The 14,608-nt window shown below is 40.1% G+C and overlaps 1 protein-coding gene across 13 annotated transcripts in view; it reads left to right on the top strand.

Moving 5' to 3' along the window:
- The window catches only part of ESRRG (estrogen related receptor gamma), a 388,458-nt gene that overhangs the window by 25,037 nt on the left and 348,813 nt on the right, over positions 1–14,608 (top strand). Inside the window, exon 1 of one of the 13 annotated variants that reach the window (XM_056486379.1) lies at positions 5,684–5,939. The exons of 11 other annotated variants lie outside the window; for them this stretch is intronic. In XM_056486379.1, coding sequence (XP_056342354.1) covers positions 5,842–5,939 — 98 coding nt within the window. In that variant the 5' untranslated portion in view covers positions 5,684–5,841. Of the gene's footprint in view, positions 1–5,683; positions 5,940–14,608 lie in introns of those variants that run through there. One more of the 13 variants, XM_056486377.1, reaches the window with a different exon arrangement.

The following is a 14,608-nucleotide window of genomic DNA, read 5'->3' as shown; positions in this document are numbered from 1 at the left end:
TCTTTGTTTTTACGTGGGTATTGTGTTTGCATGTGAGTTTTGTCAAATGGACAGAGCAGTCTTGCTTTGATTTTGACCTAGATTCCTCCTGGTTATTCCAATACAGCTAGTACCTGCTTATTTCCCACTGTGAAAATAGGAGAACAACTGTTGATGCTATCTTGCTGGGGCTGCATGGGCAGTAGGCACGCATGTCCAGTACTCTCCCCTCCTCCTCCTTGGCTTCCTTAGTAATGGATAAAATAGCACTGGGGGCCAAAGAGGGTGCAAGCCTGTATTTCCCCTCCTGTGAATTTTCATTCTTTGAGGGTTTGATTCAAATAAAATTGGGAGCAGGGGGAGGCGGGGAGAGAAGAGTAGAAGGAGTGAATTTATGTCCATCTCCCTATTTGACATACAAATTTTGAACACTGACAGGGATGAACAGGGCCATAAAACAAGTCACACATCCACCTTATTCCATATCTGCTGGAAATTCAGTGTCAGCAGGTGCCAATCCTCCTTAGAGGGGCTTGTACCATCTAGTTTCTAGTCCAGTTTCTATTTGTTTGTCAGCTCTTTAGTTTTCAGTGTAATCCAAGGATTGAATTAAATGCCCAGGACACAGGGAGTGGCAGCTCCCTGTTTGGGATGCAGGCAGAACAAACTACCTGAAGCAGGGCAGGCAGTAGGTCCTGATCTTTTCTGTGCTGGGGGTGGTCCATGCACTCAATCTATGCATTCCTGGCTGCTCCTGTCTTCCCACTGTGGACAAGGGTGCTGCCTGGGGATACTGCCCTTGTCCCTGTGCCAGAGCCATGAGACTCTGGAAATACCATCCATATTATGCTTACCTGTTAATGGCATATCACCCACCGGCCTCCATACCCCTGGAGAAAATGTGCACTTCAACCTCTGTGTGGAGTTCAGGCAGATCTGCAAAATCCAATCTTACAGGCACCAGCATTAATGGCAGAGCTCCCATTCAGCTTAATTGATATTCCTATAAACATCTGCAGGTTTCTGTTTCTAGTGGAGGCTACAGCTGGGTGGACTTCTTAAAGGGATGTTTTGCATATTGAGGTTGAAAGGGAAGTCGAGCCTGATACATTAACTTATCATCTGTGTCATTCTCTTGACATCATTTGGATTACTACAAGCATAAATGACAAGCAGATTAGGTGCAAGATCTTCACACACGCATCCTTTTTTTAGCATGTTGATCAGTGGAGATGTTACTTCTCTGAAAACCTTGTTCTAAGTCAAGTCCAGGCAAGCACAAACCTGTGCATGCATATACAAGTGGAGCAAGGCCTATCCTTTATAATACATTTTTCCCCTTTAATATCTAGGCAAGATCTCTTATTATAACCTGACCATTAGGGGAAAGAAAATGGAACTTTTCTCAAACAGCTTTTCTGTTGGGGAATCTAGTGGCAGTTGCTTTGAAGCATGTGTAATTGATTATCATACATTTATTTTAAAAAGGAGACATAACAAGGAATCTAACATGATGTTTTGGAATATATCTTCTCCCCACAATGTTCTTGAGGGAAATGTAAGGTTGCAGGCATCATTTCATGCCCTGTATGTTTTTGAACATAAATCAAAGAAATTGTTGGAGAGTTATAGATGTTCATAGCAACTGTAGCTATAATAAACACATGCAGTATATATTTTCCAAGCTATTTTGTATGGGTGAAAAGCCGAAGCTGGCGTTTTGTATGAACAATTCAGCTTAATCACTGAAAATTTATTTCCTTGTTAGGGTGGTTTACCAGTGTAGCATGAAGTTGTACACCTTCGTTTAAGTTCATCTGGTTATGAAGGCTCAGTTAAAATTGGAAAAGAATTTAAATTGGATCTAGATACCTTGAATGAATTATTCTCAACGTCAAATTTATCATGATGCCTCCATGGTGATATTTACATCTATATTATCACCTATATTGGTTTCAACACATGCTGGATACTTTAGAGAGCAAGTAAAAGGTAAGAACAGTGTGAAAACCCAAACAATTTTAATTGTACTTATAGCACAAAATGCAAGCATATTAAATACAATGGGACAGAGAATCTTGAATGATTGAGTAGTGCAGAGCATCTAATGGGAACAGCAAGTAGCTTAGGCATACACAGTTCCTGATGATTGTATTAGTTTTGGTTTAAAGTCTTGATACATGAAAAGGGAAAAGCAACTATTATGGAGGAGTTTCAATGAGAAGAATATAGCCACTCCTTTTGGATGGTGCAGAAGGTGTTCCATATGTTGATTAGGATCCATGTGCCTTTAAAAGTTAAAAAGAAATCCAGTAGTCACAGTTACTATGTATATGGATAGATGAAGGAAAAAGACACATTCAGGCTCTATGCAGGAATCAGGCAAGTCTAAATGAACAGTTTCAGGCTTAATATTTAAGCAAAGTCCTACGTGTCTGAATAAAACAGGTAGGACATGTTTCTTGGAGTCTTTGTGTCCTGTTGGATTCTGAGATTGATAATTAAAACTGATACTGCTTACTGAAAATTTTGAGACTAGCTGAAAGGTGGGACTTTTTGTAAAGTGTCACTATGCTTCTGCTGGACTTTTGTTTCATTGCAGTTACCTCCAATTGTTTAAATTACAAGAGCCAGAAATCTCTTTTTAAGTGAGAAAGCGTGTCTTTTATTACTTGACTGCTGGAAACAAGGTTTTAAAATCTAAAACAAATATTTGTGTAAAAACTGAGAATTTGCTCTGGTATAGTCATTTGTAGTATTAACTATAAGTGTCTTGATTATATGTTTGAATTTTAAGGCTGTCATGAATTAAACAAGCTTTCTAAATTGTTACAAGTGACAGACATCAGGAAGACAGGGCATGGCCCATCTTGGACACCTGTACTAGTTTGGACTTCAGAAGAGCAGCCAGTGGGGTTGGCTTCCAAGGACCTCCCTTTCCACTGGGGATAGGAAGGAAGGAGACCTAGAGCTTTTAGCATCATGTAAGTCAGGGTCACCCTCTCCTTCATTACTCTCCTAGCTCTTGCTCCCCATCCTCTCTGAACATATTTTTGCTGTCCTGCCTTAATAGCCAGACTACTTTACCCTGCCCTCTGAAGATTGGAAAATAGACTTTGAATTGTTACTATTCTCCTTGCTGGATACAATGCTGTGAAAATAAAATTCAATGAGAAAATCAGAAAGGAGAGAAGAGGGAAGTCAAGGTGCTGCAGGTTGAGGTGTATCTGGGAAGACTGGGAGGAGAAAAATTTTGCAATTCCAGTTTGTCCCATGTTTGGGACCTGTGTATACTTTTACAAAAAAAAGGTAGCTGGAGGAGCTGTGTCCTTGGATCTGTATTGAGCCAGCTGTGGCAAGGGGGCATGTTACATAGGAGAGGAAAGGAGGAGTGGAGTCAAACTTGGAGTGGATGTCCTCCAGCCTCGACAAGTGCCAGTGGGTCTGTGTGGGGTAGGACTGCTGGATATGGTTTTATAACTGCTCATGCAGTATTCAGAAATCTCAGCTTTTCAGTGCTGACATTTGGGTATTTAGAGGCTGTTGAGGAAGAAACTTCATTCACTGAAATTCCTGCTTCCACTGGGATTGTTTTTTTTTTTAACTAGTCTTAAATGAGTGCCTTGAGTTTCACCTGGCAAAAAGAACTTGTTTTACTCTGTGCTGAATTTCCAACAGAAAGAAACTCCTCTTCTGCTATACTAGAGTCAAAGGGACCAGGTGGACAAGTGCTGAGTTCTGTGCAGTGTGGGCAGCAGGCTGGGCACTGGAGCAGAGAGCAGGCGGTTCAAGGTCACTCATGGCCCTTGGTATGGCACATCTGGGAGCAGGATGCACAGCTGTGAGCTTTAGTCCTTTACTATTCTCCAGCATGCAGTCCCTTTCTCACAGCTTGAGCAACAGAGAAGCTGTGCTTTTGCAACATGCATTAAATGTGCTGGTGCCAGTTCAGGCACAGAAAGGTGAGGTGATGGAGGTGACACAGGCAGGCCTTGAGCCCTGCCTCGTAGCCAGGATTCTGAGTTGCTGCCTTGCAGTGTCCCATGAGGAAGAGGAGCCAGACTAAACCTGCTGGTGCCACCACACACTTTCATTTCTCTGCTGTGACACTGTCCATCTTTCTCCCAAAGGAGAGAGACAAATCTGGGAGAAATGCATGTTGAATCAATATGGTTACCATTCTGTAAATGGTGCCTGCTTTGAACAAAAATTATTTTGGATGTTTCACTAGTCAGATTTTACTTGTTCTTACTTTTTTTTTTTATTTGAAGGGAGATGAGGACTTGAACTGTAAGTGTCTCAGAAAATTGGGCCACAAGCCCTTACACTTGTTTGTGTTTGTGAATGAGTGTGTGCACACATGTGCAACGTGCATACACAGACTTGGATGTTGTGTATGCACAGGATCTCAATTATTTTACTGTTTGAGTCACAGAGCATGTTGTCTTGATGTACTGTCAGTTTTGGTTTCTGCCCTTTGGAATAAAGTTCAAAATATTAAAGAAATAACACGCAATATACTAGTAGCTAGAATAGTCATAGTGCCTGAGGGGGAAAAAAGGGTGGTGATTAGCCTGTTTTACAAATGCCCAGGAAAAAACCCTCAACTCCTCCTAACCAAACCCTGCAATGGTGCACTTTTAAAAGGGATTCTTCCAAATTTTGTTTCTGAGGTTTTCTGGCTATCCTGGAGAGAGAAGTAGGTCCTGTTTGGGAAGCAGCATGCAAGCTCTACGGTCATGCTCTGACTGAGTGCCAAGGGACTGTGTGGTCCCAGTTGCTCTTTGGAGAATCACCCTGGGCTAAATGGTGAAACAACTACATCTGAATTAATTATTGATCATTCTTTAACATCAAATGTGAGGCTGTATTGCCTACATTTGGAGTATTGCTTCCCAGTTAAGAGCGAAATAGTTCTAGCAGATATATTATTTTTAAATGTTGCTTTTCTGGTCTTACTAGTTTGCTTGGACATCAGTAAGAGCTGCAGAAGCTGGTGCAGGTTCTGCCCATCCCTGGTTTGGTTCTGCAGGGCCAAGGCAGGAGCTAAGGATGCACTAAAAGACATTTAGAGACACACTGAAACTTTGGCCAGAATACCTAACTTTGCAGATTTTGGGATGTTGTGCTCCGTGGTTTTAGTCCAACAGAGACCAGGCTAGATCTGACTCTAGATAAAATACTAAATGAAAAGAATAAACCCTCTCCCACTCCTGAAATCTTTGGATTTGTACTCTGTATTAGGAAAAAAAAACCACTGAGCAGTGCGTGACTGATGCAGGGCAGGCTCAGGATTAATTTAGGATAAACAGGATGCCTGTTGCACTTAATTTAGGAATTCTAAGGCAGAAAATGCCTTTGAGTGCAGCTAACAGCTTCTCATCTGCAAATGCCACAATGAAGACAAAGCAAAAGATATTGTGGCGAATTCTGCAGTTCACAGTCCTGACACAGTCAGATCCTCCTATTACAGTGAGGGAGACTCCTGCTTGTATCACGGCTGCCTGGGATGCAGGATTTCAGAGTGGCATTAATAACAATAATACAGTATATATACAATTTCAAAAGTCCTGCAGGACATGCAGAAAATGCCGGTGGTTTGAACTGGGTGAAGTTGTCAAAGGTTGCTTCGCTCTCCAGAGCCTGGCAGTAGCTCCTCTGAAATGTGATGCCATTGGTTTTCAGCAAAGGTTTCTTTCTGCAGGGCTGCAAACAGAGATCAGCTGCTACTGTGTATACACAACTAGGGAGCAAATCAAGCAGCACATTTAAGCAGCCTTTTTAACCCTGAGACTTTCCAAGATTTCTTCTTCACGCAGGAAGTTTCCTTTTTATTGTCAGCTGTAGCACTTTGCTCATGTAATGAGATCAGAGCTAGGATCACTGCTGCACAGTAGAAAGACTTCCTTAAGACATTTGTCCTTGAAACTGCACCAAACTCTTGGAAGAACCCAGAACCTGTAAGTATGTATGATATAGGCAACAATAGCACAGTGCAAAGCTGCAATCAACCATTATACGGTATCCGATTAGCAGGGCAGGAGGGATTTCTTTTTTCGGATGTTATGTTACATTCATTTTCAATTTGTTCTAAGGAAACAAATCAATTCGGGCTTCTGATACAGTGACTTTGCAGTAGATGAGCTAGTAGTAATATGTTTGATTTAACTATTTGTTGCTGTCATGTAGCTTGTGGGACAAATATTGTAGCCATCAAACTGTAAAGAACTTTTCTTATGTTTTTTAGGCATTTTTAAAGGATTTGGGGGTCCATCTTGCAAATAAGTTTCTGCTTTGCTCTTTGATTTTGGCAACCCCACCCTACGCTAAACTATAAATAACAAGGCAAACGGAATTAGTCCGTATTGTTCTTAGGTGGCAATAAAATATATTTGTTTGCAGGCTTAATTTAGTCGTTAACAATGTTGCTCTGTTTGGGGTGTTTTTTGTCTTAATTGGATTCTACTCAAGGCTGTCTATTTTGTGTTTTACTATCTTGTCGGTGTCTGTTTAAGTTACTTTGCCGGGACTGCAGTCTGGTTAAACCTGTATTTAAGCACTATTTATATTCTGAGCACATTTCTGGTGAAATAAGTGTTTGAGATTTTTATTTTTTTTAAAGCCTTGAACAGTATAGTTGTATTAGCAGTGAGCGCCAGAGGAGGCACAACATGGATGAATGTCAGACATAGACCTCATAACCCAAGTCTTCCCTGTACTAAGTCTGACCCAAACGTGCCCACTTTGGCAACTGCAACTAATAAATGCCTTGAGCTCCCTTTCAATAAATTTTTCATACACAGCAATACTTCTGTTTATCAGATTAATTTCTCCCAGGTTAGCCTGATTGATAGCTGGATTGTGGTTTCTTAAGAGCTTTCTCCATGAAACCCCACTGAAGAGCTGCATTCCATTTAACCAGTGAATGTAAAAACTGGTAACCATGGATTCAGCCACCACTAACTGTCGAGAGCAATGACTTGTTGTAAACAATACAAATGAGCCAGGATAGCAGAAGCAACCAGACATGAAATTATTTTAATAGAAATTACGGTAAAGGTCATGTGATACTGTATTGGCTTGAATTCAGTGTTAAAGGGAAAGTATTTCGGTTTTCAGGTTTGATTTAAATGCACATCTCCACTGGCTTCATGTCCGTGTAAGACCTCCAGAAGGGCAAATGAAACATTTCTTTGGAAAAGCCTCTGCTTAATTGTACTTTGTGACTTAGGCCCTGATCCTGAAAGTGTAGGAATAGCTACACTATGTGAATAATCAGTGGATTATTTCATACTAAAAATTAAGTATGTTTGTAGGATTCAGACCTTTTAAGATAAGTTATTAAGAAAAAAATATATTCTAAGGAAATAATAACCTGTCACTAAAGGTAAATAATGGAAATGCAGGTTTTACTGGTGGTGTGTGGTTTGACTGGAGATTTTTGTTTGCTTGTTTCAATAACATGAAAAGAAGTTATATTTATCCCTTTGTTTTTAAATGTTATGACTTCAATTTCTCATTCAATGTGCCTCAAACCCGTTTCCTAATTTATAGCCTCTCTTTTGGAAAACTGGTAAACCATGGTGTCAGCTATTATAATATAGCATGATGATAGGCACATGCAGATCGCATGAGCAGTCGTGTGTCTTGTCTCAGGAATTTCCATCCCTACAAAATCTTTGCTGACTCCCAGCTGTCACATGGCTGTCACTCACAAATTCTAACCATAACCAAATCCTCCTTGCCTGGGCATGCGCTCACCAAACCTCTCTACGTACCCGTAGACACAGGCAGCAATGTTCCTGCTTAAGCGCTTTCTCTGCATAAATGGGTCTCTCCCCCAAGCCTGCTGCATTCCACTAATGTTGTTCCCTTAATTTTTTTTCCTGGGTGCTGCCTCCTTGATGTGCCTGCCCTTTGTAAGGAGGAACCTGGAATAGGAATAGTAGCCAAGAAGAAATGCGAGCAAAATTAACTTTGTGCGTTATTTAATATAATATTTCAAATTTGTGTGAATTTAAATTCACAACTTTTATGGCCCCCACACTTCTTCAAGAAAATTAACCCTTACTGTTCTGTAGACAGAATACTGTTGTGTTGCAGTGTACTGGCTTACTGTTTTGTGCATTTATATTTTGTGACATTTATATAATTTGGAAAACTTAGATTGTGAGAGTCCTAGGCTGGGACTTTGGTTATTTATATTTTCTGCACTGTTTCTATATTTCCTACATGTCACATACATCTGTGTTGTTTTACCAGTAATTTTGATGTATGTATTTTTCAACCAGAAGTACTTCAAACAATTCTCATCGGTCTCTTACAGCTGACCAGTCTCAGCCAAGCATGGGTTGCTACTAACATGCATAGATAGATACAGGACAAATCCTGCTTTCCCTATTCTTCTGAGCTGCCTTGCCAGACCAAGGGGGCAATTGCTTGTGTGAGTCAGGAAGGTGAGATTTAGTTTATACATAGATTAACAGCAGCCAAAAATAGACTAACTTCTATTGAAAAGAAATACTTTTGAGAATTAAAGGGAAAGCATTTAAACAGGAATATCGGGGGGTGGGGGGGTGGGGGGTGGCAGAGGAGAAATGCCAAATTGAAAAATATTTTCTGTTTTTTACTTTTTCAATGTTAAGTATTGGCATCCTCCTGTATATCAGACCTGTCAGTATATTAACATTTTAGCAAAAGGAAGGAGGTGGCTGGACAGGAAAGATACCTTGACTTTGCGTCTTTATCCTGGAAAGAATCCAGAACCGAAAGTAAAATGCAGGTGAAAGCACAGTGAGACTCCAGACCAAATCCCAAGTAAATCAGGGAAACCACACTGGCCTCCTTACCATGAGCTGATTACAAAGCATCAGTAATTCCTTCACCCCCTGAAAACCAGGTGGGGGCTTTATCAATCACTGAGCCTGCCAGAGGAAGCCACGTTTCAGTCTGGAGGGGTCATGCAGTGCTCAGGAAGGAAGGAGTGCACCAAGACTCCGTGGACTTCAGGGGAATGGGAGAATGGGCAATTTTCCTCTGCCTAAAGTATCTTTGGCACTTTTATGATCTGTGACATACGTGCTTATTCTACTCTCCTGTATTTTGCATCGAATACTGATTTTGTAATGCAAAATTTGCAGGAGTTAGTGAATGAGCTTCCAGAAGTCTTTGCCCATCTGCAGATGATAGGAAGGACTGGGAACCAGGTCCTTTTGTTTCTCCTATGGTTTATAAAGGCCATATGCTGGTTGGTAGGCAGCTGCAGGAGAATTTTCATTTGAAGCAGAGCTCTGGGAAGATGTATTTGAATCCCCAAAATGGAGACCTTAGTGTTTTAACCATAGAGGAATATCAGTGATTGCAGTCAGTTAAATGTTGCAGTGCATACCTGGGATCTGGCAGAAATATTTGCCATTAAATAATTACTAATAATTAATTATATCTGTTTTGTAATAACAGTAATATAGAATAGTAACATTAAGTTGTATTTTACTGTTGTAATTCTATTCTACTCTTATGCCAAGACCACTTTTATCAATAAGGAAAGAAGATGTCTATGAAAATATCATATTCACAGTCCTTTCAACTAAATTCAAGGGGGGGTAAGTACAGGCACCTTTAAAAAGTTAAAAATGGATTTGTGATATAGAGATACAAGGTGTAGGGAATGTAGGGTAAGCTGTTATCCACATCCACTCACACTTTACTTCAGGGTTGAGACAGCCAACAGCACTGCAGGTAAGTGAGAAATAAATTGGGAACTTTTGCCAGATGGATTCCTGGCTATTAGAAACTGGACTGAAACTACTTAATTCCATGGAGCATGGCAAACTAGTTGGTCACTGAATAACAGAATATTGTTCTTTGAATTATTAACTCTTTGTAAACATTACAAGTTTTTATAAATTTCTCCTCATTTCTAGTTGTACCCCTTAACTGGTGTGAGTAGGCAAGGTGTTTTTTGAGGACTTCTGTAGTCATTTTGTCTTTTGAACATTTCCAAATGTGCTTCTTCCCACAAGCTTTTGAAGACCCACGATTTATGAGTTGTAATGTTCTCCAGGTCAGCATAACTGTCGTAGGGTCCAAAGACAGGACTGTGATCTCTATCAGCTGCATTAACTTTCCATTAACTTTCCGTGACTAGAACACATCTTTGATTATTCTGCATTATTCCTTTGTACAAAATAAGGTCGTTCTCTGTGTAGTTTAGTTTTAACAGAACAAGACTGTCACTGACCATCAGCTTTTGCATGCATAGACTCTCTCCTTCCTGGCAAGGCTTTAGGCCCAGATCCACAAAAGGATTAGATGCCTTAAGTGGGATTTAGGCATTGAAAGCCCAAACTGAGATCCTCCATATCCCCACTGAACTGCCACCTAACCTTAGAAGTTGCCTAACCTGTGTGAGTGCCTCCGTTTTCAATATCCAGCTTTCCCAGGTGGCCAGAGATCTGCTTTGGATGTTCTCAAGCACTTCCATCCTGACAAGGTTGAGCCTCTCTGCTCCCATCTTTCCCCTCACATCCCAGTGGACTTCAGAAAATGCGAACTCTTGTTGCAAAATGGTGGATTTCTGTGTGTGATATCTCTCACTTTCTTCAAATGTGTCCTTGAAGGGAAGGACCCTCCAGTAGATTTATTTCAGGAGCAGCCTGGGAACCTGGAAAAAGGTATCAAAACTAAAATATTTTATGGCTGCTTAAAAAATGGAGGTCCTAGAGATGAAGTGGGGCTCCAGATGAGTGTGGCCTTGGCCTCCTCCTGCTGGCAGCATTGGACTGTTCTTGCTCAGCCATGGCTGCTCCTGAGTTGGGTGGCACAGAAGGCACAGGAGTGACTAGCAGGGCTGAGGGCTCCATGGCACAGGCACAGCACCTGAAAGTTGGGTACTGGGATGTGAAATTAGCATTGCTCCCAGAGGTTTTCTTGGAGAATCCAAGCCCTGGTGTTTCGTAACAGCAGTATTTGGAGGAAGAGCTCTTTTCTGCAAGTCGCTTTGGGTTTCACCTGACTGTGATACATGGTGGATATTTTGTTTTTTGAAAGCCAGAGTTATTGGGGTGTTTCATGTGCACATCCAGAAATAATAACCACTTTTTTTAGGGCTTCAGTCTCGAGCATTTCTGGAGCTGTGGCAGGATTGATAGCTGTCTCACTCTGCAGAGGCCAAAGCAAATGTCTTGTTAGTAGCAGAGTAAGTGGTCCTGTGCCATCACTTATTTCTCAGCTGTACTCATGCTATTTCATGTGTTCTCAGCCATGTCTGTTGTTTGTTTAAATCCTGCTCAGTTCCTTGATTTATCAGTTTTCTGTAGACTTTTGTTCGAGTAGTCTCAAATGCTATCCTATTTCAAATAGATGCATCCTTATCAGCAAATAGTCTTTCATCAATGGCTTTAACTCTTTCATATAACTCTGCATATGTCCACTTTGACCTTCTCTTTTTTAAAATACTGATTTTTTTTAATGGGGATAATATTTAGAAAAATCTCTTAGAATTTCTTCTTAATCATTCTGTATTTTTGTAACAAAATACCTTTTATCCACATTATTAGATAGGAATATTTTTCTTTTTATCTTCTCTTATTTTTTTTTTTTTTTCCTGAGAGAGAGAGAGAATTCTTTTCAGGGAACCCCTAGTTTTTTAGTTTGTCAAAGATAGCCAGACTGCATGCAATCTTATTTCTTGCTGCTTTTGATTTATGGGCCTGTGTACAATCCTGAAAACAGAAATACAGAATGTAGAACATATTTGTATAGAAGTATAGCCTAAAAATTATAAAAGCACAAGAAAGATATATTTGTAAATGTAGATACTGCAATTATGAAAAGCCTTTTATGCAATGAATAAACTTAACATTTAATAACAAGTGCAGTGTGTGTTCCTTAAAAAGCCTATAAGTGTTTTTATGCAGGTAGGTAAATTTGTATGACTGTCTATGATAATGACACCTTAATAGCTAAGGATATTATTAATGTATTTTTAAAACTGATACATGGAGATCCATTATTTTAATGGAGAGTATATGTTGTAAATTAACTTGTAACTTTCAATCCTCTCACTTTGTGTTTTCAGAAAAGCATGCTTGAATTATTATACATTTATTTTGGCATTTTAGTGCACCCAAACATTGTGAGCATTAGTTCATCATACATCACGAACATATGACTATTGTATGGAACCAATTTTAGGTATAGGAAGTTCAGCAAGTATTGTGCCTTGGTGGTTGCCAGATCACTGGCATGCTTGCTAAATCCTATGCACAGTGCTTCCGTTTGCTGGGTTACTCACTGAGCTTTTAATAGTCAACTTAATTTTAGTGAAGGTTCAGTTTAGTAACTCTTGCAATTAGTGGAAAATATTGCCAGCATTCATCTGGTAAACCATATTACTTATGAAAGGCACACATGTGGTGTGTGCAGAGGTAAAAGATAACGGGTGGATTCTGGTGGATCCCATCGTGCCTGGCCTTTAAGGGTAAATTACAGAACATTTTAATCATTGGGGGTAACCTTGCAGAAAGTGGAATCTCTGGTTTGCATGTAGAAGGAAGTTTGGTCTCCCTTGCTCACCATTGCTTCCCAACTCTGACAGTGGCTCTGTGCTTGGGGTCCCTGGCTGTCTGTCAGGCCACGGGCTTCACACGTGAGGTGCTGCTCCTGAGATGGGCTTAGAGCCCTCAGAAAAGCAAGGGCTCCTATTTTGGGGGCAATGTTTTGGGCCCTGTCTTGCTTGTTGGTGTTTTCTTTCTGAAAACAACTGAAGTATCAGAGACAGGTCTGCTGCTTGACTCTTCTAAGGCAGTTTTATGGGTTGTTTAATCGGTAGAGGACTCCAGGTGAGATTTTTTTGCCCTCATACATAATGGAGACATGATTTCAGCTAGCCTGTTAGTGTCCTGAGAAATGGAATAACTTGGAAATAAAGGCAAAGGCACAAGAATCAAATGCAGTGAGAGAGCTTTTTTTATTTTTTTTATTTTTTTTTGCCAAATGAACAGGTTAAAATGGATGCATCTGTCTGACGTTACTGGAAAATGAATACATGTGTTCCCATAGGATGGACACTACAAGGACAGTTACAGCAGTGTCTTGCCCTGTCAATGGTGTTCATGTCTGATGTGGGATTTCTCAGATCCATAAATACCCAATATCTCTGACAAAATAAATAGAAATTGTATAATAGAGGAGGCACAAGGGCATATGCTGTCTTTATCATAATTGTGTCTCTTGCTCAGAAGTAAATGCCAGTTACTTGTGAGTGGAGAGAAATTCAGGAGTGCAGGTCCCAATCCACTCTATTGGACTACAAGCTACTGTCTTGAACCTGTGTTGTGTGTGCAGAGTCCTATCCCAGTTAGAAATACACTGGTTTACATAAAGGTAATAATTTTTTTTTTCCTTAGAAATGTAGCATAGAAAAGTGGAGACTGTTGACAGGCCCCCTATTGAGTTGGGTGAAGAACAAACAGAGAACTCGGATTTGTAGAAGGATGTAGGTAAGTGAAGATCTTTGCAAAATCACTTCCCAAGGTGTCCTGGCTTCACTGAGATCAGTGGGAATCAGTCTGGATATCACTGTAGGTTCTGCACACTTGGGTACTGCTCTTGCCAGTGACAGAAACCCCAGTAGAATGCTCACCATTGTGTTAGGTTTGTTCTTTACAGGAAAGGTATCACTGCTGGAATTATTGTGGAATAAAAAATTACTGCCAAAGACAGGGGGTTTAAAGCTTTCCGTTTTGTATTTTGACCCTGTTATTCTGAGTGATTCCAGTGTAGAAATTGAAACATCCTTTGGGCTTTTTGCAAAGGAGAGCAAGAATGCTGTCTGTTTCCCTATTTTTTTCCAATTACAGGAAGCTAGGGATCAAGGTTTTGGATGCTAATTACCAGAGACCTTGAAAAAGGAAAAAATAGCAATACCTACCTTAGAAGAATATTTATTTGTTTGTAAAGTTATGTGAATTCCTTGGCAGAAAGGAGCTGTAAGAAATTCCAGGCAGTTATCTCTCGGTGACAAAAATCTGTATTTAGGCTTCTGTTAGTCTCCTTTATTTATAACAAAACCTTTGAATATAATTTCCAAGATGTTCAGCTATCAGAAACTAAGTGATAATGAGGACAGAGGGTAGGTCATGAGTCTGCAAATAAGTGTGAGATGGCAAGCTTAACCTACCAGGTGAAAGAAAAGTCAGTATAGCAACTGCATGAACACTTCAAAGCATGCACCTAGTTTGCTGCACTAACTTAATTATCCCTGCTATAGATATGTTTGACAAACATATCTATAGCCCAGATCCTGTTACTTCTCAGTGGGAAATATCAGAAGGCTTCTGTTTGGTTGCCAGTTGACTGAATCCTTCCTTCTACTTTCTTGCATTAGTCTTTTCAAGGACTTTGCCTACCTCTGCTGATCTGATGAACAGAAACTTATTTCTTTCTGTTTAATGGTGGAAAATATTGTAAGATGGAGAATGATGTAAAATGATTTTTAAGGAAGTCTGATGAGGATTTAATCCTATTTTAATCAAATACTGCACGAACCAACCAAAAATAAGCTTTTATCACTCGTGCTGAATCAACCGTATTCTGGTGTCAGCACTATTTCTCAGCAAGCATCTTG

This window comes from Oenanthe melanoleuca, chromosome 3, assembly GCF_029582105.1.
Source record: "Oenanthe melanoleuca isolate GR-GAL-2019-014 chromosome 3, OMel1.0, whole genome shotgun sequence".
Classification (NCBI taxonomy): domain Eukaryota; kingdom Metazoa; phylum Chordata; class Aves; order Passeriformes; family Muscicapidae; genus Oenanthe; species Oenanthe melanoleuca.
The sequence above is the reverse complement of the archived record's forward strand: the minus strand, read 5'-3'. Positions and strand labels throughout refer to the sequence as shown.